This window comes from Neomonachus schauinslandi, chromosome 1 (assembly GCF_002201575.2).
Source record: "Neomonachus schauinslandi chromosome 1, ASM220157v2, whole genome shotgun sequence".
In the NCBI taxonomy this organism is placed as follows: Eukaryota; Metazoa; Chordata; class Mammalia; order Carnivora; family Phocidae; genus Neomonachus; species Neomonachus schauinslandi.
In genome coordinates, this window is record NC_058403.1 from 56,619,804 (window position 1) to 56,644,437 (window position 24,634).

Below are 24,634 nucleotides of genomic sequence, written 5' to 3' on the forward strand. Positions count from 1 at the left end.
TCCCCTTGTATGGAATTGCAAAACATTTTGAGCACCTCAGAAGGCAGGCAGTATGTAAACATAAGGTACTTTTTATTTGTGATCTGTGCTTATTAGTAGTAATACAAAATGGGGAGCATCAGAGGAATAGTTTGGTTATTTCTTCAGATTTGAGACCTCTGTTTCAGGCCAGTGCCTTTCCATATGATCAAATATCATATCAATGTTTTCTGTCAAATGTAACTTTAAATTTTACAGTTTTGCACATTTGGTATTTAAGGGGATTGGATAGTTTTTTTTCTTTCTTTCTTTCTTTCTTTCTTTCTTTCTTTCTTTCTTTCTTTTTTTAGCTTTCTTCTTAGAACTAGAATTGCTGCAAAATCCAGTGATACAGTATCTAGAAACAGAACTCTTTTTGGACAAAATTCTTTTGCTGTGTAAATAGGGCAATCTTTGATCCACACACAGAAGAAATAACACCTTTTCTTATCCAAAGGATGATTGTATTCTGTATTGCTGGCTGTATTAAAGGGAAAAAAATGATTCATTCTGAAACTAAAGACTGAGTCTGAGTGGTCCCCATATATTCAGCTTTTCTGTGAATGAACATGTGATAATCCCTCACTCTGTGAGCCAGGCCATTGCCCCTCTCTACCTCCTGCACTGTGGTTCTGCACAGGGCTCACACTTGCCATTAAAGACGGAGGAAACTTTCTGGATAGTCTGCAAAAGTTTCAGTTGCGGAAACATTTTTATCTTTATTTTTTTTTAAGATTTTATTTATTCATTTGAGAGAGAGACAGAGACAGAGAGAGAGCACGAGCAGGGAGAGGCAGAGGGAGAAGCATGTGGACTCCCTGCTGAGCAGGCAGCCTGAGGACTCAAGGGCTCAGGGCTCCATCTCAGGACCTGGAGATCATGACCCAAGCCGAAGGCAGACGCTTAACCATCTGAGCCAGCCAAGCATCCTTGCAGAAACGTTTTTAGATTGATATATGAAGTAGGATTCTCAGTTTTATGACTTCCGGATTTAATCATTTTGAGAGGAAAAAAATGCACTTCTAAACCTAAATACATATTTCTAAAATGCCCTTGACATTTGAAAATTTTCTGCCAAAAATGGACACCTAAGTGAATTGGTATAGGTATTTATGTCTTAGTTTTAGACTTAAACCATAGCCTCTTTTATAAAGAATCTAAAGATATGTTTAAACGGGAAATCATGGCCATTTGGATGAAGAAATTATAGTAAATATAATTTTATAGGACTATTTGAGAGCTGCATCCTTTAAAAAAAATCCTTCTGTGATCAAGCTTAGAAGGCAGTTTTATTGCTATCTGCACTTAGAGTGAATGAAGCAAGGAGAGTAAGGTCGTGGTCACTGTGCTTACTGAAGGTCAAATCGTGGTAGTGCTTCATGAAGCGCTTCTTTTTTTTTTTTTAAGATTTTATTTATCCATTTGAGAGAGTAAGAGAGAGAATGAGCAGGGAAAGTGGCAGAGAGGGAGAAGCAGACTCCCTGTTGAGCAGGGAGCCCGACCCCAGGACCCTGCGATCATGACCTGAACCGAAGGCAGACGCTTAACCTACTGAGCCACCCAGGCGCCCCTCATGAAGAGCTTGTGTGTAGGCTGCTGACAGGGTAACACCAGGGGAGAATCCGGTCTAAAATTTACTTCAAGGCTTCAGAGCATCATAAAGGAAACACAGGTTGTGAAGATAAGCACTAAACAGGTTGAAGTATTGTTTCTTGATTTAAAAGGTGACGCTATTACAGGATTTGCCTGATAGACCCCGGAGAATGTCCAAAGTCCCTGGAGTGTGTGACTGGGGAAGGAGTCAGTGTTATCTCCTCCTTTCTCTTCTATTTTCTGACACCTGGGTGTTCTCCTCTCCTTTTTTCCACAGTCCATGTTTCAAGTATTTTTCATGTCAGTCAATGTAGAGAAGTCTTCATCTCCACAGTAAATGTCACGTGTCGGTGTATCCAAACGGTGTGATATGCCTCCCCTCGCTGCTTTGTCAACCTTGCCTTCTTCCCTGCTCTCTCAGCCTTGGAATCAGATTTTCTAATTGCTTAAGCTTTGAAGTTTGCCAAATAGCTAGACCTATTTCAGGTGACCGGGGTGTCGACTAGTGTACCTGGCATGCTTCTGGTCTGAGAACAAAATTACAATAATTTCCAAAGCTTGCTGAACAAATGCCTTGAGCAAATTGGACCACAACCTTACTTGAGGTAAATGTCTGCTTTCCTTTGCCTGCTTCTCTGCCCAGGGACTCTTTGCAAGGCTGTCTTATAAATTTGGTTGGCATTTCTTTTGTCCTTTGTTCTCCATGGACCAGCTTCTTCCGCTTTAAACATGGTGGCAGGAAGGGGGGAAGGAAGGAAGGATGGGGGTCATTGCCAGTACCTGGTGACGTGGACCGTGTTTTGAAAATGCAGAAATAGGGTCCCCTTGTCTTTTCTTCCACTTACACCCCCTTATCTTAGTCACTAACTAGGTATGTTTCTACATGCATAGGATATCTAGTTTGTGTATGTGTGTGTGTGTGTGTGTGTGTTGATGTTATCCTTGGGAAATGTTCACTAACGCCTGCTTCGGGTGTGAAGGTAATTTCTATTCTTCTATTTTCTGATTTCTGAACTTCAGGAGAAGGTAAAGCTTGATGCTGAGAGGGAAAAACTAGAGAGGCTTCAGGAGCTTTACTCCGAGCAGAAGACCCAGCTGGACAATTGTCCTGAGTCCATGAGGGAGCAATTACAGCAACAACTGAAGAGGGTCAGTAGCAAACAGGAATGTGCCAGTCGTCTTTTGTTTTTCGGTGTTTTTTCAATGAAGTTCCACTTACCTATGACTTATTACTTCACACAGCATAAATTTGCATAAGTTCTGGTCTTTAGATACTTTTTAAATAGAAATATGCATGCTGACAGTATATATTATTTCATGCTAATAAGTTAAACAGTTCCTTGTTAGAATCCTTCACTCATTTATAATGCAAAAAAACCAATTCTGGAGTCATTCTTTGTAACAAAAGGGAGTCATTCTTTGTGACATATAACCGACACCAAGATTGTAGCATTTAAATCAACTGACATCTTTCCCTGCATTCTCTGCTGCATCGTGAGTACTGTTTGCCCTTGGACCCTTGGATGTTTTTTGGTTTTTTTCTCTCAGCCTGATTTTATACTTGGCCCCCCAAATTATCCTATTCTCTGATTTGCTTCCCATCACCACCCACTGTGTTTCTTTTTCTTTCTGCCTCTTAGTGACACTGAACTCGTTAGCACAGCCACAGTGAACACCAAGACCCAAGATGCAGGGCAATGCCCTCTGCATCTTCTCAGACGAGCTTCATCATTTTTTAAAGCTTAGCACAGCGTGGACTTTGTGGTGGGTTTTATTGGGTTATCCTCCAATTGTTGAAGTTGGCTGTGCTTAACATGGCCACGTGGGTCATCTGCTGAAATGAGGCTTCGAGGTGGAGAGTTTCACAAACACTGGCAAGACCACTTAATATTTCAGAGCCTCTTGACGACTAGGTCATTTGCTCTGAACAGCAACCCAAATAACCGTGACCCTGGGGAACAGTCTTGGATCTCTAGAAGAGTCATGTCATAGTAACTTATGCTAAGTGACTAACAACTCATGATTCCATGTGACTAGAAAAGAAAGGCAAGTTTCATTCATGTTATTCTGTCAGGACCTTCTTGGGAGTGGGCAAGTCGAAACATCAGCTAAGGTAGCCCCACCCTTGGAAATGTTTAGGATGGCCTTTAATACAAAAACATTTGATACCTTAGAGTAGCATTAGGTTATGAAAAATCACATTTAAAATTTTTCAGTGTATTACAGAGGTTGAAAGCATCTTAATAAATAGTACCAAAGGCAGACAGGTTAACCTGCAGCATAACGATTTTAATATTTTAACAAATAGTAACTTTCTTACTATGTTGGATCAAAAAAGTCTCAACAATGTTTCTTCCTCTTTACTCCTTTTATTGTATACAGCTGAATTTGCTGTAAGAAGAGAAAACTTCCTGTCCCTCAGTGTCATATTTCTCTAGAAATCTTGTGATGAAAATAATTGGGAAAACATTAGTATCTGTAAAATTATTTTTGCTTGTAATTTGTGTTTATGCCAGTTCACTGAAGAGATTGGGAGATTGCCTTTTATTATTTGTTCACTGGTTTTCAACTCTCCTCATTACTAATGATTTTACACAGTGGTCGTGTTACTTTATCTAGAGTCAGCAGCAACTTATATATTTTGTTCTTCTCTGCCTCTAGTTATCCAGTTATTGCTTGGACTCTTTATAAACACTGCTGCAAATAAAAATTGGTAAATTCTATTAATTACTGAGACTCAGATTGATATAAATAATGGCTGTTTGCTTAATCTAGCCTCTATAGGATAACTCTAAATGTATGTACGTTCTAAGAATGTCCAAAGGAGGACAGGAAGTGATGCAGACAACCTCTTTCACTATTTCACAGCAAAGACCCTTTTTCTCTTCCTCTCCAAGCAGAGTGTAAAATTCTTATCGTAAATCCCTTTCATTGGGAGAGATAACTGGCTTGTAGTAGCTTCTATTCACCTGTATTAAGAGGTCCATTAATTTTATAGGGATGATGTCCAGAGTACCTCTCCACCAATCCCACGGCTTAATCAGTAAAAAGTCCACTTATTTCACAAGAAGTCTGTTCATACTAGGAACTTCCTGTGTTACCACAGCTCATTTCCCTTAAGACTTCAAACCCTTCTGAATACCACTACCTTACAAAGCTTTCCCGAAGGCATTTAAACTTGATGCAGTAAAGGTGATTTTATTACCACAAACTTCACTAGGTGGCAGGTCATACAAAAGAAAAAATAAATGAACAGGAAGAACATCATTTTCTTAAACTGTGTGTTATCCCAAGTACTTAAGCTGAAGTTATGGAATGATTTTTTGCATACAACACTATGGCTTTATGACCGGGCTTCTTCTAATTCCGTGCCTTAGCGTCAGAATACAGCTTTCATCTGAGTAGTTGTATGTAGTTGAGGTGGGCTCACCAGTTGAATTGTTCCTTAGGATGCAAGCATTTTGGAAAAGAAAGCAGAAGTTAAATGAGTCTTTTGTTTGCCAGGAGAAGTTCCACTAGTAAATGGAGGAGACACCTGGCTAGGACAGTTTTCTTGTGCTTTTGATAATTTACTCACTGAATGGTTGAATTCAGTCTCTTGATTTAATTAATATATATATTATTATTAATTAATACACACACACACAAATTCAGTGATATCAACAATTAGAAGACATTTTTCTCACTAGCTTTACCATTGGTTCATCCTTTAATCTTGGATAAGTCCTTCAACTTCTGTGGGTCTCAGTGTCCTCATATATGAAATGAGAAGGTTGCACGAATGATTTCCATTGTCTTTTTCCAAATTCCAAATTCCAAAACAGTTAAAGTGTTTGACTATAGGGCATAAGATGGAGAAATGTGAACAAACCCTGAGCCCCACTTAAATTTGTTTTCAAAGTTGGCCTTGAGCTGCCATGAGGTTATTACTGTAATCTCTCCTGCTATACCACATCTGTTCTCCTCTTCTGTCCCTCTGCTGAGCAAAAAAACCCACGAAGGACTGCACGTAAACTTCTGCCATATAAATTCTCAAAAACAGTTATTGGGAAAAAAGAAGGAATTGCATTGAATTTTCTTGAGCACAGCTCTTTTATGTCCTTTGGCGCCTGGCCTTTGAGCTTACCAACCAGTAGAGATTTGTAATGTTCTTTTAGCAAGTGAAGCTTAGTTAAAATTTTCAGCCAACTAGTCATGCCCTGGACTTTGAGCTTCCTGTATGTATTACTGTGTGCTCAATTAAACGACTCCTGCCCCCAAATTCCATGCCCTGAATTCTTATTCTTTTTTTTTTTTTTTTTTTTTTTTTTTTTTTTTTTTTTTTTTAAAGATTTTATTTATTTATTTGAGACAGAGAGAATGAGAGACAGAGAGCATGAGAGGGAGGAGGGTCAGAGGGAGAAGCAGACTCCCTGCCGAGCAGGGAGCCCGATGCGGGACTCGATCCCGGGACTCCAGGATCATGACCTGAGCCGAAGGCAGTCGCTTAACCAACTGAGCCACCCAGGCGCCCCTGAATTCTTATTCTTATCTAAAATCTTAGCAAAGCTTTTTTCCCCTCCCCAGTGGTTTTTCTTTTACAGTGTAAGTTTATATACACACATTCTAATTGTTTGGATGACTTGATCAGATGATTATACCAAAAGAATCTGAGTGCTAAGCTTAGCTTTAATTTTCAACTTTCCTACCGAATGTGCTATTATTTTCATCCAACAGTTTAAATATTTACTACAAACAAAGTAGTGGCTCTGTGACCTTCACGCGGTTAAGATAACACATGTTGCCTATTAACCAGATGTGGAGTGAGTGATTGACTAGCATATTGTGTATTGTGTATTGTGAGACATATACCCACTTTGAGTAAATATTATTTATAAACTAAAAAAAAAAAGTTTTTGAAACTATTTCTCTCAATAATCTTTAGCCACAAACCAAGCTTAATTGAAAGACCTTAAAAACTTGACTATGAATGACCCCTTGAGTAAATATATCCACTGATGTATTTTTCAAGATGGCAAGTATTTTGTTTCAAGACATAACACTTGGGTTATCTTTTAATCACTTCAGTAGTCAGTAGATTTGGGCCAAATTCATTCATTCCTTTAGAAGTTACAAGCATAAAATGTCTGATAAACTTGAAATGTCCACCAATAACTTGACACCAAGACGACTTTCTGTTTGGCCAATTAAACTGTAAAAAAAAAAAAAAAGGTGCAAAGAAATGCTGAATATGTTTTTCAAATTGTTTTTCTTGCCCTTAAGCTTTAAGAATCCACTGTGTTGACATAATAATCTTGTTGCCATAGTGCTGCTTGTAATTACATGGTAGCTAATCATCCTTCTATGAATCATCCCCAGAATAAAATTCATTCCAGAAGACAGAAATGTATTATTCCATTTGATTAAAAGGCCTAATTTATCACTCACATAAAAACCAAAAGAGGGGGTGGTATGTTTAAAAACTGATATAAATCTAATTTATCATATTCATTTATCCAACTCTTTCTGATGTTTTGAATGGAAAAAAAACATGTCCTGGCTATTTTGCCTATGTAGAGTTATAAACCATATAGCCCAGCTGCTGTCTCGTTTTGGCCATAGATTATTTACAAATTATATATTTTTTAAAATCTTCTATACCTACCGCATTTATGGTTTTGTCAAAGGCTCCAGAATTAAGGAAGTGGTTTTTTTTTTTAAATGTAGCTTGAAGAATCATTTATACAACATGCACCAGTCTCTGCACAGATAGAGATTCACTTCTGTCTTCAGACATTTCATAGGTTAGGAAATGCCTGTTCTAAACCATCTGATTTTTATGATTTCTGATCTTTCTTAAATGTCCTCAAGATTATTCCCAGAGTGGTAGTACTTAACCATTAGGGACCCTCTTTGTGCCTGATGAATGCTGTGCTTCCAGTAAAAATCTTTGTAAACAATGTTAAGGGAGTCACAGAAGCCCAGTGTAAGAATACCAACCGCCAAATGTTTTCAATGACTTCTCCTTTCAATAAAATTATTGGAGCATGCATGCCTGTATATATCATATACATCTAATCTGTATGTGTGCCAAATTTTGAGTCTTGTTTTATAGTCAGTAACTTCGGAATCTTGAATTTGATCTTGATACTAAAATCTCATTTCATTAGAAAATTTTGGAAAATGGGAGTTTTCTCAAGAGACCATGTCACACCTTGGTCAGCAGATAATGTTTAGTTATTTACTAATGAATTCTTTTTATACTTTAGGATCCATTTTAAAACACCTAGTAGATTTAAAGCAAGAATTCCTACATCCACAGAACAGTCTCAAACCAGGGCTTCTCTCCCCCCCCCCCCCCCCGACCCCAGTCCTTTCAATTCCATTCTAATGGTCACTGCTCTGGGATTTAACTCCAAAAGTCAGGATTATCATGTTCCAACCCTGGTCAGCTTAGTAATTAGAAAGATATCTTAGACTGTTTGCTTTTAATATTTTTTTCCTTCATGTTAAGAATGCTACAGCCATTCTGGTATGTCTTGTTTTCATTCCCCTTTCTCCAAAGGATGCCGACCTGTTGGATGTGGAGAGCAAACACTTTGAAGACCTGGAATTCCAGCAGCTTGAGCGTGAGAGCCGTCTGGATGAGGAGAAGGAGAACCTGACCCAACAGCTCCTGCGTGAAGTAGCCGAATATCAACGGAACATTGTGACTCGAAAGGTACTTTTGCCAGGTGTCATTCAGTGTAAAAAATCCACATTCACCCCTCACTCCATGGCAGGAATAATCATTAATGTAGCCCTCTCTCTACCTGTCTTTATATCCGAATATCTGTGTGTTTCACCACATGTCACATTTGACAGATTATGGAGCCTGCCATCTACATACCAAATGGTGCTCCAAGCTGGATATCCCGAGATGTGTTACAGTTACCGTTACTTACTGCTGTAGATGCCGTTGATTTATAATATCTGATTTTTTTCATTTGTGTGAAAACCAAGGGAGAAAAAAATCAGAAATTCAGATATTTGTTTTAAGTTACTTGCTTTTGCAATCACAGTAACTAGATTTAGAATAGTTCTGTGAACAAAGTCTATTTTGGCATTTTCGGTTTCCCACTGCTCATAGTTCTCAAAGTTGGCTGATAGCTTATTACCATTAGAAATAGCCCCGCCAAATGCCATGCATATCGCTGGCTCCACCCACCTCCTGCACCCAGATGTCCCGCCCCAGAATTCAGCTCTTGTTCCAAAACTTAGAATCACATCCCAGTGCTCTATACTAAACCAATAAAATTGAGGGGAAGGGAGATGAAGAAGGTGACTTCTTAAGCTCTCAGCTTAAATAAGAACTTATATTGTTATTTTTCCCATGAGGCGTCTCCCAAGATGATTCATTTACAGTCTAAAACAAGATTTCCTGTTGACTTATGCATTCTTCAAATAGATTTTAAACCACGTGGACTGTATTGGCCTTAGGTAAAGAAAAGCCTTCAGCTTGGCAGGTCAAAGAGACTACCTCACAGTCTCTAGATAATAATCACTGCCTACCACCAGTGAAAATGTGGTCATTGCTGATCCAGTTTCAACACTTTTCCCTTTTCCAGGACATACTGGCAAACCATTGAATGTCTAACGTGCGTATGTATATCATCATCTTTTTTCCTCCAGGAAAAAATTTCTGCATTGAAAAAGCAAGCGAATCACATTGTCCAGCAGGCTCAGAGAGAACAAGATCATTTTGTGAAAGAAAAGAATAATTTAATAATGATGTTGCAAAGAGTAAGTATTTCCTTTTTAGCACTGGTTGCAATAAAACTCAGGTTATAGCTTGGGGAAAGTTGCTTCCTTCAAAGCAAGTGCCTTTTAATAATGAATAGTGGATTTTAATTTAAAGAAGGTTTTTTAAATATACATTTTTATTTACTCCTCCACATTAATAAGCTGATGCTCTGTGAATGATTAACTCTAATTCATGAAGTAAGCAAGGACATTCTCCTCGTGATTTTTCCATGGTGTGAAAATTCAAACTTGAAAAACGTGTACGTTTTCGGATTTTCTTCTTTTGAAAAAAAAACAGATTTTTCGTCAAATAGGTAGAACATATTCTGCTTTTTTTGCTGCTATCAAACGTTTTGGCTCAGCTGCTGTGGTGTCAAACTCCAATTATTTGCCTATGGGTCCTCCTGGCAATTGCCACATTGGGTTTAGTTTGGCTTCACTGGCTAGTAGACACCCCTCATGGGGAGCAAGATCATCCTCACCAAAGGGACTGTGGTCCCATCTGCCTAGTGCCTAATGTGGCTGCACATAAAGGGTTTCCTTTGCCCAATCTGCAGCCTGATTTTCTGACGTAGTTTAAGATCTAAGACACCAAAAGTTAAAATTGATGGGCTAGTCTCAGCACTGAGCCTTGTATGCAGGCCACTGCCTAGAATGTGACACTTGGGATCCTGAAAATATGAGATGGACCCAGAATGGGGTACAAGAGAAAGAATGAGGGACTAAAGGATGAGGCTAGACCACGCTCCTCCCTAGAAGACATGTAGCTGGAATATTCTCAACTTAGCCACTTAACTATTTTTAGGTTGAGAAGGGAAAGAAAATTGGTCCTTCACATAGAACTATGAGTCCACTCGAGGTGCACCTACATAGCCTACACAGATCCCTGACGACTCCCCTCCTCCTGCTTCTTTGGCACCTAGAAATCTCAGAATGGATTTATGTTTTCCATCCCTGTCTCCTGCTCTGGGGATGAGCTCTGGTTCCATTGACCTCTGCACCACCCTTTGCACATGATATTCAAAGGCACAGCTTAAATCAGATAGTGTAATATGTAGGATTTAAGTAGTTTCTGAAGTTTTAGCAAAAAAGGGGGGAAAATCTCATAGTGATAGATTTTTTAGAATGGGTAATCACCATCATACAAATACCACTGCCTCATTAAAATATATAAAATATAATTCTATTCTAAAAATTGTGGTCTATAAGTATGAAGATTTGTATTTTCCCAAATTGATCTATAGATATGTCTCAGTCTCAATAAAAATCCCAGCAGACTTTTTTTGTAGAAATTGACAAGTTGATGCTAAAATTTATAGTTGATCCGCATTATTCAAGGAGTCTGTATCTGTGAATTTGCTTGCTCACTAAAATTTACTTGCAGCCCCCAAATCAATACTAGTCATACAGTTCACTGATGGATGTGTGCAGAGCGGCAAAAATTTTGAGTCCTGCAGCATACACATTCCCGGCTGAGGTTGAACAAAGCAACACTCTACCTTCCTGTTTCATCTTTCATAGAGTAAATAAGTGTCCTTTTTGTGGATTATTTAGTGCTATGTTTTCACATTGTTTGTGCTTTTTTTGGTGATTTTGCTGTTTAAAATGCCTCTCCAGCATAGTGCTAACGTACGAGTGTTTCTAAGGGCAGGAAGGTTGCGATGTGCCTCATGGAGAAAATGCGTGTGTTAAATAAGCTTCATTCAGGCATAAATGACAGTGCTTTTAGCTGTGAGTTCAGTGTTTATGAATCAACAATATATATCAAATAAGATGTCTTTAAACAGAAGCACACATAAAGCAAAGTTATGTATTGATCAGTTGAAATTTTTTTGAAGAAGCGCACAGTAACCCACCTGTGTATTTCCTGTAGGAATAATGGTTCAGTATTTACTAATTCAGTGTTCACGGCAATGCTGCAGAACACAAGAATTACAAGTAATGAGAATCAACAAGAACCAAGTTGGAGGTTTTATACTATTTGATTTCAAGGTTGCCTCCAAAGCTATAGTGTTTAAAATGATGTGGTGCTGACATAGAGCTAGACGTATAGATCAGTGGAACCAAACAGGAAGTCCAGAAATAGACCCACACATACACTGTCTATTGATTTTTTTTGACAAAGGGCTCCGAGATAATCCAGTAGGAAAAAGAAAGTCTTTCCAACAAATAGTGCTGGATCACTTGGGTAAACATGGAAACAAATGAATCCTAATGCATCTGTCCTCACACCACGCATATAAATTAATTCAAGGCAGACTGCAACATAAAAATTAAAGTGATAAAGTTTCTAGAAGAAAATGTAGGACTGTGAGTACACTTCCCTGGCCTTGGGGTGAGCAAAGGTTTCTTAAAGAGGAAATGACAAAGGACTTATATGCAGAATATATTAAAAACTCCTACAGTTCAATAATGGTCAATAAACACTCAATAAATAAATTTTTTAAAAAAACAGTCCAAAGAATTGAAAACAAACACTTCACAAAAGAAGATATATGAAGAGTCAATAAGACACATGATAAAATACTCAACGTCATTAGTCTTCAGGGAAATCCAAGATTGATGAGGCTTAATAGATTTTGTGTTCCTTCAGGAAAAGGAAAATCTTTGTAATTTGGAAAAGAAATACTCCAGCCTCTCTGGGGGGAAAGGGTTTCCTGTCAACCCCAGTACTCTGAAAGAGGTAAGCTATGATTTTCCATGTCCACTTATATCACCTTAGAAATCAAGAGATGTGCCTTTGTTTTATATGATTAACTAAATAGGAAAACACTAACTTGAGTGACTTTGAAAACATTCAGTGCTTTGATGGTTTTACTGCCTTTTATTTATGCTTTAATGGTTTCACGGATTATCTTTGCATTTAATGCAGATGCACTTTGCGTGTGTGTATGTGTGTGTGTATTGCAGACCATGCTTGACCATGACATTGTGGGTTAACTTGGGGTTTCAAACAAGTTAGGATCCAAACCAAGATTAGTCTTAAATTCTCTTCCTCTCTGCAATTTCCTTTTTCAGTTCCTCCTCTTTCTTATGTTACTTCTCTTTCTCCTAAGTCTGATAGCAAGTGAAATGCCTCTGCACATTTGCTAAGATAGCCTGGTTCCTTTCTTTTCTCTGTCTCTTTTTCCCCCAATGTTGTTTCTGCTGTTTCCCTCCCTAAATTAGAAATACCTACTTACATTAAGCTCCACACACTCTTTATTCCAAACATCTATCTTTCTGAAATAACTTTTTATGGAGCTACGCTGCTACAATGGAAGAATATTTTAACTCTAATTTGGAAAGTCATAACCCTGACTGAGAAAAAAAATAGTTGGGTTTTTCTCATATAGTTGACACACATGTGACATTAGTTGCAGGTGTACAACCTCGTGATTCAGCGAGTTTTATGTTATGCCTCGTGATTCAGCGAGTTTTTATGTTATGCCGCAGCTACATTTTTCCAAGTGTAGCTATCGTCTGTCCCAACTGAAAATCGTTTTCTTTGTATTTGTTTTTTCCCAAAAAGCTAAAGAAAAAGCTTGCTTCTGCATAAAATTGTGTGTAATAACAAAAAACCCTTTATTTATAAATATCTTTTTAAACGATAGCGGAGTTAAGACTTCCTACATAGGAAGTATTTTGTGTGTGTGTGTGAGTAGGTATCTGAAGTAAACACTCATCACACAATAAGCATGAATAATGTGTATCTTGGAAGCATTTTGTGAAATATTTCTACAAGAGCTTTATTAGATCATGCAGTTTCATAATTTCTCTCCATTATTCAGAACATGGAACCCGCAGATTCGGTGAACACAGGGTCACAGTGGATGGAGTGGAGTGGAAGAAGAGAATGTCAGTGAGGTGGGCAGGGATCAGGTCTTGTGAGGCGTGTTAAAGAAACGTGCCTTATCTGATGTGGCTGGGAAGTCACTGAGTGAGAGGTCTTAAGCAGGGAGGTGATATTATTTGCTGTCCATTTGTTAAGCATCCCTCTGGGCTGCTGGCCCGGATTATGAGGAGCAAGAGGAAGAGAGCAGGAGAGCCAGTAAGGAGGCGGCTGCAGTAGCGGAGGCTGGAGATGCGGGTGTCTTGCCTTCACGCAATGGCGGAGATGGAGAGAAATAGCTGGATGCAGATATATTTTGGAGGCAGAGTTGACAGTTCTTGCTGATAGATTGGATGTGAGGATGAAGTAAATTAAGGGAGGAATTAGGAATGATGTCATTTTTCCAGTTTGAATAATGAGCTGGACAGTGAGGACCTGTTTCTGAGGTAGTGAAGACTGGGGATAGCACAGGTTTATGAGGGAAGATACGCGGTTTGACTCTGGACATACTGAGTTTGAAGGACTGTGGCCTCCAAATGAATGAGGCAGGTTCTCGGGTCTTTTTACCTCTTGGTACAAGAATAAAATCTTCCCTTTTCTGCTAATGAGTTCTTTTTCTCTGCAGACTTCCTGGTGCCAAAAGCCCATTTGGCTTTTGACTATTTGTATGTCTCCAACTCTTACGTTTGTTGTGTAGCTGTGTTCTCTTTCATGGACTAAGCCGACTTGGCTCACAAGATGTTTTGAATGTCTTCCTTTCTCCCCCCCCCCCCCCACTGTCTCATTCTCTCACCCTTCTCTCTTTTTTTAAGGAGTGATTAATTTATATCTAACTCTTTTAAGCAAGTGCCACTTTTGACAAATGACATCCATGTTTGAAGCAATAAATCAGGTTATATGGTCTATGATGTATAAAGAATCAAATCTTGGTTTTGAAAAACCAGGCTGTCAGCTGAGCAAAAGCATGACTGGAAGTCGTTGCCCTTCATTCCTATTTATTATCAAAGACAAAAGGAAATTTAAGAACCCAGTTGTCAACTTCCTTTCTTCGATTTAACCTTCTGAAACTTTACATGGTATCTATTGCCATGAGGTCCAAGACTGTATTCACCAGCATTTTGAAACCTACAGTTTATAGTCAACTCTAGCTTTCTCCACTTTGTCGTAATTATAAATCAATAAAAACCTTGCTTTCCAGCCTGAAAATTTTGCTTCACCAACATAAGTATATCTTGCCTACCCTGGAGCCACTTTTTTAAAGGATTGGTGGGCTAATAGAAGATCCCAAGTGCTAAATTTAACCCAATTTTACTTTTAAAAGAGAAATATTATTCTGTACTCTTCTACTTTTCCCACCGTTTTGTTGATGTGGTGAAAATTATGATTGATCTGTACAAATACTTACCATGAAAATTGACAAGTGCCTTTTCCTCAAATACAAATTGAGGAGTTTTGAATCTTGCAGGTTTTGATTCATGGGTATTTTCTCGAAGCTGAAGCCAAAACTGAATCATTGTCACGGGCAATTCTCTGTCCTGGGGTAGAGCTGAGAGTTGGGGAAGGTGCCTTGAATTGAAATAGCCTCGAGCTGCAACCCTACCTTAGGGGTGTGTGTTTGTGTGTGTGTACCTTTGTCTTGCTGGGGAAGGCTCATGAGGGGACAAGTGTCCCTTTTATTCTCATTTAGTTGAGATACCTAAAAGCTAGATTGCATTGCAAATGAATTAGTATTTATAAAATTTCTTAGTACAAAAACCTGAAGCCTTCGGCCCACTTTACTCACACTCTAACTTGTCGAAAGACAGAAGAAAAGAGGAAAATCTAAAAATAAAGATTTATGGAAAAGGCTCTTGGATTACGGAGTGAGGGATTGCATTGTAAATTTTATATCTCAGATTTTTGTGTGTGTGGTTATTTTATAATGTTGCATGGTAACGCCCTCATTCAATCAACAGAATGAATGCTGATACCTCTAGCTAATCTAAAATCGAAGGTTTTGGGTTGTTTATAACATGGTCATCTTGACTTCACCCTCCCCCCAAAATGATGTGTAATGTTTGGAATATCATTTTTCAAGATTAAGCATCGTAAATCCATTTTAATTGCTGATGATTCCCTTAATGAAACATTTGGTAATTCCACAGATATTTGGCTGTGCTGCTCAAAGCTAACTCCATCGTACTGGGAGCATTAATACTCTTGCATGCCTCCGCTTTTGCTTTCTTTGTGTTTAACTTCTGAATTCCTCCTTTTAGGGCTGTATCAGTGTAAATGAAATTAATGAGCCATGTGTCAATTCCACGAATCTATCCCCTTCCACTCAGTTCCCCGCTGATGCTGATGCTGATGCCACTGGGCCTGCCACAGCTGTGCTGGTGAGCCAGCCACAAAATAAAGAGGTGTGTTGGCATGACATTTCATTCATTCACTGCTTTCCTCACGTCAGAGATTAACCCATGGTTACCTGAAAAATGAAGGTTTGTGTGACCATGCACATCTGGTTGACTAGCGGGCCAGAGTGATGCTGAGTTTGAAAAACATACCCATCGGGGATGCTGTTGTATGAATCCTCGTACTGGAAATCATGAAATATATGGTGCAGAGTGGAGTACCAGGAGAATTAAGTTGAAAACAATAATTCTAGATCTTAGCCCTCTGACTCGACCTCGTTTTCATAGAAACCAAAAAGCCTTTCTCAAATTGTTAGTTTGAATCATTTTTCCAGTTTGATTTTGTTTTCTCTTGTGTTTGTGGGATGGATTTTTTTTTTTTTAATGTTACACCTTTTTAAAACATCTGGGGAGGGGCAAAGAATAGTAAATTAAAATACCTTCTAACTGATCCAAGTCGTTCCCAGAGTGGAATTTTAACAAGAGGCTAAATTTGAAAGATCCTGCCCATGATTTGTGACTTCTTGGTTAAAGTACAAGAAAACAGAAAATTGAGATTATCGATTTCATTTCTTTGTCTTATTCTTTCATTTCATATGGACACATACATACTCTTTCTTTCTCCTATAAAGCAAAGATCACCTGTCTGTTCTGGATTTATGTTTCCTTCCACCCTTTCTCCTCATCCTATCACTCAACCTCCATCAGCCCCTTGGCCCGAAGCCCTGGCTCCGTCTGTCGATCCTTTCCTTTTAAATGACACACCTCCTCCTCTACCAGCTAAGAAATACAGAAGGCAGCGGCAACAACAGGAGCAACAGGTAACTAGGCACTGGTGTTCAGAGTCTGAGACTTTGACCTTGACAGCAGTCCCTGATGTGGAATCTTTCCTTCCACTTTTCCAAGGCATTTTTTCAAAAAGACGTGCATATTCCTTTGCTGGGTTTTCTTTTATTTGGTTGGTTTTTGTTCTTACGTTTTTTAAGGACCTTCAGTATTTTTTAAGGGTGTTGGGATTGTTCTAAACTTTGACCCCTTGACTGTCCTCTCTTGACTTTTGATATGTTGGAGCTAGATACGTTTCATATCCTCATTCTTCAGTTCCCATTCAACCAAAATAGTGTAACTTGTCTCAGGTAGTTTTGCAAAATGATAATAATTATTTCTGTTAAATCCATGCTATAAAAAGTTGCTGTGTCAACACAAAATATTTTTCTTACACACTACTGAAATCCTAATAATGGACATCATGCCCCTGCCATGGGTCAAAATTTGCTAGACATTTTGCAAATAAATATCTCATTTCTTCCTTCTAACAAGCCTGTAAAATAAGAATTAACTCCTTTTTGACACTTAGGGAATGGAGGCTTACTTGGCAGAGGTAAATAGTTTGTCCAAGGTCACACCACAAATAATGCATTTGGCTCATAGAAGTTTTTATCAATCACATATTTTAAATAAACAATTCATTATTATGAATGTCACCCTTCTTTTAGTACATCTAGTGCATAATCATGCTTGAGTATTCAAAAAGTCTCTTTTGAGGGTTCCTTTCAACTATAATCAGATTTCTATATGAATTTGGCCCCAGAAGATGCTAAGGAATCATAGTCACTAGATCCCCAAATTAGATGGGCCCTGGTTTGCTGAGCCCAGCCATTATATTTCTTGAAGTTGTCTCTACTGCCTTTTACCTCTTGTTAAAGGACTGTATCTCTTCGCTACTTTTAGGTTAATAAATATTAACTAGTATAAATAGATAATTATAAAGTTAAAATGCAGATATATTTCATGATTGGCATGTTTAAAAATTGATCATAAACTTGGTAACTCAAATTTGCATTAATGTTTATATATTTCAACAACCTGAGCTTAGTATAAAAATGATCAAACCCTAAGAACCTTTAATTAGGAAATAACTTTACTACTTAAGACATTCTGGGGGGAGGCTAAGAAAAATTTGGAAAAATTTCAAGTTGGCAAAAATTTTGCCTTAGGAATCTGAAAAAAAAGAAAAAGAAAGAGAGAAAGAAATGGTCAGCAGGAGGATTTTAAATACAAGGGATTAGTGGAGGGGTTTCTTGGCTAAGGTCTTTTTTTAAATAAAAGAACAACCTAGAAGGATGCCTTATATGGAAACGTTATATGGATTTGAAGTGTTTATATGTAATTAAAGTATTATTCCGACTTGAAAACAACTTCCCTGTTTACTCGCTCTTTCTCTCCATCTTCTCCCTTCTCCCTTCCCTGTTCTCCTCACACTGGGATCTGTGCCATCACACAGACCTGTCCAGACAGACAAGGGGAGAAACTGCTTACTTGCTTTGTCCACTGGCTGTTCCGCCATCCACATGGCGACCATCATAATAATTTGTAAGTTGTCCTGAGGCCCCAAGACTGCAGGCACTAACTATGAAAGTGAAAGGTGGATTTTTTTTTTAAGTTTCTCATTTCAGTAATAAATTCTTCCAGTGTCTATGTAGCTTATCAAATGCTAGCCCTAGTCTGTTAGTGAACACAAGTATAAGTTGAATTTTTTTTTAAATTCTGTGTTAAAATTCCAAAACTTCTTTGTAAATGCGTACTTCTTAATTCCTTCTTCAGTGACCTGTTTCAATTAGTCAAGTTTTGCTATTCTGCTTTACATTTGCATTTAAAGCATTTTAGAAGTCTGGAAGAAAGGAAAAAACAGCATAAAGAAGGCCTCTATCTGAGTGACACTTTGCCTCGAAAGAAAACCACACCTTCCATATCCCCACATTTCAGCAGTGCTACTATGGGGAGAAGCACCGCCCCGAAGGTAGGACGTGGGGTGAACCATGGGCTTCGCGTTCAGTGAGTCTTCTTGTCCTAACGTAGGCCAACGTGCAAAGGCTCTAATAGAAAATGCTGAATAATAAACCATTGAGTTTGCTTGTTAGGCAGACATAAAACTATATTGCATTTTCTATCCTATTCAGAGGACATTCGGAATTGTGCACTCTGTAACCAAAGAACCTAGTCCTGGGTATTTTCTACCATCACCACATTAAGTGGTGAATAGCGTTCACTTACTTGACAGATTCCCATGACCACCTCCCAGATCTGGAAACTGGAGGATATAAACTCTGGATTCCAGGAATAAGAGCAACAAATATTTACTGAGAGTCATTTCTATGAGCCTGACCCTGGACTAAGCCCTTTATATGGATTGTCTCATTTTAAAATCTGGCACCACTATTCAGCAAAAGTTCTCTGTATTATTCGCATTGTACGTACAGACAAACTGAGGTGTAAAGAGGCTAAGCGACTAGCCCAAGCGCCCTCATCTGGTTAGCAGTGAAGCTGGACGATGAACCCATATGGTGTGACACTTGAGTCCTCACTCATGTTTTGCGACGTGTCCGGGGGGGTGGTGGTGGTCACTGCAGAAAGAGGGGGAGAGGCAGATGAGAAGGAGGTTCTGAGTGGGCCAGGCTTTGGGGCCCTTCCCTTGCCCTCAATCAGAGTAAATTTGTTTTAATCTATTTCATAAACTGGTGTTCCAGGTATATTTTACACTAAAGATTTTCTATTTTAAAAGAGTGCTAACCCTCGGGGGGTAGTGAATAGGTTTCTCCAGTGTTCAGGGGGAGAGGGGCATTGGGACACTTCTAGCAAGTAGAGCTCTTCTCTTCCTTGTGCATGATGTGCATGCATTCTTGTCCCTGCATCTGCCCTCGGCTCCTTACGCATGAAGAACTTTGAGCGGTTCTCTAAGGGACAGCGTTTCCCCATCTGTCTTCATTTTTGGAACTGCTGCCACTGGAGAGAGCACGGTGACGTTGAGCCTGCTGTGGGGCTCCTGGGAAGGGTCCGAGACTGGCCTTTGCCACGTAGCGTGAATTACGGGACGCCTTCGTTCCTACTTCCTACCTTCCCTGCCCTCTGGGCTGACCCTGGAGCTATGCCAACGGGGATGTGGCCCTGTCCGGGAGGACCGTTCAGCTTGCAGTTTGCCTGAAGTATTTCCTCCCGGTTCGCACAGGTTCACCTGCCCCTGGGACAGAGCAGTAGCTGCGGCAGCGTCCTCCCTCACTCGCTGGCAGCCGTGACCAAAGACTCAGACTCCCGGAGGGTGCTCAGAGGTAGGTGCCTTCTAAATCACACATCCGGGGGCGCCTGGGTGGCTCAGTCGTTAAGCATCTGCCTTCGGCTCAGGTCATGATCCCAGGGTCCTGGGATCGAGTCCCACATCGGGCTCCCTGCTCGGCGGGAAGCCCGCTTCTCCCTCTCCTACTCCCCCTGCTTGTGTTCCCTCTCTCGCTGTGTCTCTCTCTGTCATATAAATAAAATCTTTAAAAATAAAAAATTTAAAAAAAATAATAAATCACACATCATGTCTGTGGTTAAGCATGAGAATTTCTCCAGGAGAGGGAGCAAGAACAGGGGTGAGGATCATTAGAGAGGGAACAGCCAGGATCCTCAGTTTTATTCTTAAGGAGTCTTCGGGGAAGGATCTCTATATCCTTGTTGTTGTACTGAGGTAACTTTTTCTATTCTACATACGGCTGGCACCTTTTAAACATACCCACTGCGCCTCCTAAATGCAACAGAATTCCCAAACCAGGAAGGCCCCTCAAGAATGACTAACCTTCCCACTGGGTAGAAAGAAAAGAGAGACCACAGAGATCGGGAGAGGTCACCAGGGCACTTAACAAAGCCACTTACCTGGTCTGTGGCTGAAGGACTACTCTGTTGAAACATGCTGAAGAGTCATCGAGCTAACACACTAGTGGCCCAGGACAGAATTCCCTTAGGGCTTTTCATGTGGTCTGAGCTTTTCTTCCATGTGCTTGTTGGGTTTCAGGTAGACTCGGATTCTCAGCATCTTTCTTTTCAATAGTACATTGCATTTATAATGCGATCAAATAGTCCTTGTGGGGCTGGGAGAAATTACTATAATACAGTTCCAGAGATGAGCTTCTCGTTGAGAGGATTAGAGTTGTGTCAAAACAGTCATTTAGGTCAATAGTTTCTATGTCCCTAACTTTTGAGCAGGCATGGTGCTAGAGACCAAGAATGCAAATGAATGACACAGTCCTCACCCCTGACACGCTTATACTCTAGCGACGAAGAAAGACACATAATAGATGATTTAAGGGGCGCCTGAGTGGCTCAGTCCATTAAATGTCTGCCTTCAGCTCAGGTCATGATCCCAGGATCCTGAGATTGAGCCCCACATCGGGCTCCCTGCTCGGCGGGAAGCCTGCTTCTCCCCCTCCCTCTGCCCCTCTCCCCCCCCCCTTGTGCTAGCTCTCTCTCTCTTTCTTTTGCTCTATCTCAAATAAATGAATAAAATCTTAAAAAAAAATTATTTAAATGAAATGTGGTACATGCCATGATGGGGGAATGCCCAGGATATAAAGGGGGATGCCAATGGAGTGGTGGGCATTTGGGCTCTAAATGCATCCATGCACTAGTGGAATTGAAGCCCTTCCCTCCAGCCAGGCTAGAATTCAGTTCTGACTGCTCAGCCCTTCTGCCAGTGGTATCAGGGGATAAACACTGGTTTCTCACCAAAAGAAAAAAAAAAAAGAAAGAAAGAAAAAATACACACATATATATATATATATGAATTTTGGTATATATAAAATGTGTATATGTGTATATGTTTATATATATGTATATATCACTTGAAAGAGGTTTTTGAATCATTAACAGAGATGATTTAAGAGTTCATAGAGGCTGTAGTATTCTTAAGAGAGATTTATAATGCATGGGAGGTTTACAGTGTTAACATGTGAATCAAATACAGTTGATTGAACTTCGCTTTTATTTTCTTTTCTATAATTTCTTAATTAAAATATCTCTTATGATTTATAAATAATAAACATAAATGAGTCTTGATGTTTGGGCTCTCATTTATCATTGTTCACTTGTGGGTCAAGTCTATTTTCTGTTAAAGCATTTTTCTGTGATATTTATAGACTTTTTAAATGAGTTTTTCCCACTGGTGGAACACATCAGAGCTTGGATTGGCCTCAACACCACATTTTATGTCAAAAGTGTTTTCTTAAAGAGTAAGAAAAACCAGACCTTTATACTAACTGGAGAGATTTGCGAATTCAAGAGCTATTAACATTATCATGTAAGAGGATTTTTACGAGAATTCTGGTGAAACCGAAGGATGTTTGATCTTTATTTTTCTGTGGGAATCCCCATGCTAGGTTCCTAGAGGAAATGTGAGCCAATTCTGTTAGGTCCTAGTAGGGATGTACTCTGCAAAAGCCACGGACTTAGAGCTATCTTTCTGCTCTGGTCCTTCATGCATGTACTTCACTTCTTTGTATCTGGGAAAACTGCGGCTGCATTCTTTCCTCCTGCAGCTCTCAAGTGGGGTTCTTCTGAAAGGGTTCCCTGTGGTGCTGATGAGGCACCTCGTGAGGAAATCGAGAACCATCCTGTGTGTGTTGTTCCAAGCAGAGATGATGTGTCTTGTGAAGCCAGAGGGGGAGAGGCCAGGGACTGCACTTCTCAGAGCCACGATAGACCGGAAAATTGGCAGGATTTTCTCCTAACCCATACAGGTGGCCCACAAAGACCAGGAGGGATGAATCATTATTGCATTTAGAATTGTTTCACTAACACGGTATTGGCGTCACTAAAATGGCAAATGCCAGTGAAATTCCATGGTTTTGAGAAAATTGGACCCAACACATTTTCATTGACTTAAATGTAATAGATCTTATCATTTTGGGGGGAGTTACACAATTAACTTAAATGAACTGGTTTTTTTTTGCTGCTTGTTCATAACGGATACATCAAGGACAGTGGTGTAAGTATAAGCCTTCCTTCCATCAGCACTGTTTTCATAGAACTGACAACGTGAATCAGGCCAACAAAGATCTTTGAGAGCAGAGTTTAAAGCAGAGAGCCCAGGAACCCAGCTCTTAAAGTTGTAATGGTTATTGGCTTTTGTACAACTTGTGAACTGTTCCTTTGTAAGCTCTAGAATGAATGAAATCTTTGTCCTTTTGTCTTCTGTTAAATGCAGGAAAGTCCAAGAAAGGTATGACAACTTCCTCGTGTGGTGTTTTTGTTTTCAGCAAATAGTGAAAAGTCATTGTTAAGTCATCTTTAAGAAATGATCGGATTTGAAACTGTAAAATAGTGGATTTTTAGCCTAAGGATCATTCCTTTTACACAAGAGAGAAAAATTGTTGCACGTTTGCTAGAAGCACAATCCTGAGTGCAGCTGCTGTTCATTCACAGGCAGCTGTAGGAGCCCCTTTGTTTTGTTTTGTTTTTTTATTACAAGGTCAGACCCTGCAGGAAACCAGAGTGCTGGGGAAGCACTGTTTTGCAAGACTCAGAATCTAGATAAAGATAAGAGTGGGCATGGTCATGTATATAGGCTAAGTGTAAAACCTGAGGTTTCTGCTTTCTAAAGGCCAGGTATAAATAAGCCTGGCTAAAGGGGAGGAGGGGAGGATTTAGGACGCTCCTACTTATTTATTCCAGTTAAGCCTATTTTAGAAGACAGACCTTGTGCAGAGTGAAGACCAGTTTGCATGACTGGCTTGAATAAATAAGATACTTATTACTGGGGCCAGGTGGCAGAGATGCAGGGTGTCAGAGGACACACTGGTTATAAAGTTTGAGGGGACTGTGCTTTGAATAATTGAATGGCATTTTATAAACCCTAGCTCTTAAAACTATCTGTTGCTGTCTGCTTGGGAAAAAGAACTGTTTTATTGCTATGAGCTCCTTTTTATTCTCCCTGTTTTCTGGCTGGCGAATATGTGTGAAAGATGTTTCTTTCCAAATGTTGTTGACTAACTGTATGCATGTATCATAAGCTTATTATTATTTTTTAACTTCTCAAATTCCTCTCCATAAACTCAGATGCAATCTAGAAATGTGAACATCCATCTCGCCTTGTTAATCTGGAGATGTGACTAACACTGTCCATGATGGCATATTTTTCTGGTCTCCTGTCATCCTTTTTGATCTTGTCTCTTTCTCCCTTTCTCCATCATTCCCCTCCTTCATTCGTGACTCCTCCTGTACCTTCATCTTCGGCTGTGGACTATGGTTAGGAAGGATGAATTTCTCAGCAGGTGAGCTATGATACGCTAACTTGTCAGAAAGACTGTTACTTTTAGCCTCTTAAACCCAGATTATAGTTTTAAGTCATCTCATTTTCTATATTAAGCCCAGTTAACCATTTCAAGTATACAACACGGGGCGCCTGGGTGGCTCGGTCGGTTAAGCGTCTGACTCTTGATGTTGGCTCAGGTCATGATCCCAGGGTTGTGGGATCGAGCCCCGTGTTGGGCTTGCGCTGGGCTTGGAGTCTGCTTAGATTCTCTCCCTCTCCCTCTGCCCCACCCCCTCTCTTAAAATAAATAAATAAATAAATAAATAAATAAAGGAGGGAAACAAAACACATTTTGGAAGATACTGGCCAAACTGTATATTCCACAATGGCACAATGGTTAAGTCACAAAGGAGTTTTCAGGCGTAACTAGCCAGAATTCATAGGTAGGCATGAATAAGAAGAAGAAATGGGCCTTGCTCGTCCGCTCTACTGGCTCTCTCCGACAGTGATGAGAGTTGAGTTAGTTTGGGTTCCTTGCATGTGCTCTGCTGAGAGGCGAGCCTCAGATACTGTCAGCGCTCACTTTACAAACCTTATAACTTCCCCTCCAATGGCTATTTCTGCCTGGATAGAAAGGCTGTAGAGCATTTACAAGGCCCTCTTTGCTTTCTAGTTGCTGACCCACTGCTGGATGTTATTCTTGCTACATAATTTAAAAACAACAACAACAAAAAACGAATAGTCTCAGGGATTGGGAAAGTCTCGTTTTTCCCAGTGCACTTACTTTGCCTCACCCCAGACAGTAGATGCATTCCACTTCCTTATTTAGCCACTGCTGAAACTAGAATTTATAGATGAGAAAATGAATTGATTCTGTGGCTCTTTAGTTCATGACATCCCCGTAGTAAATAAATGGGGATCCCGTGGTGTTCAGGACACCTGCGTCCCCCTCCCCAAGATAGCTGGCATCTGTTCCGGGGTTACCTAGTGGCATGAGCA

The 24,634-nt window shown here is 39.7% G+C and overlaps 1 protein-coding gene across 1 annotated transcript in view; it reads left to right on the plus strand.

The window, feature by feature from the left end:
- Positions 1-24,634, plus strand: part of PHLDB2 (pleckstrin homology like domain family B member 2) — a 101,456-nt gene that overhangs the window by 53,646 nt on the left and 23,176 nt on the right. Inside the window, exons 6-12 of the mRNA XM_044914071.1 lie at positions 2,632-2,760; positions 8,156-8,311; positions 9,262-9,372; positions 11,966-12,055; positions 15,439-15,582; positions 18,233-18,373; positions 19,580-19,679. Coding sequence (XP_044770006.1) covers positions 2,632-2,760; positions 8,156-8,311; positions 9,262-9,372; positions 11,966-12,055; positions 15,439-15,582; positions 18,233-18,373; positions 19,580-19,679 — 871 coding nt within the window. The remainder of the gene's footprint in view (positions 1-2,631; positions 2,761-8,155; positions 8,312-9,261; positions 9,373-11,965; positions 12,056-15,438; positions 15,583-18,232; positions 18,374-19,579; positions 19,680-24,634) is intronic.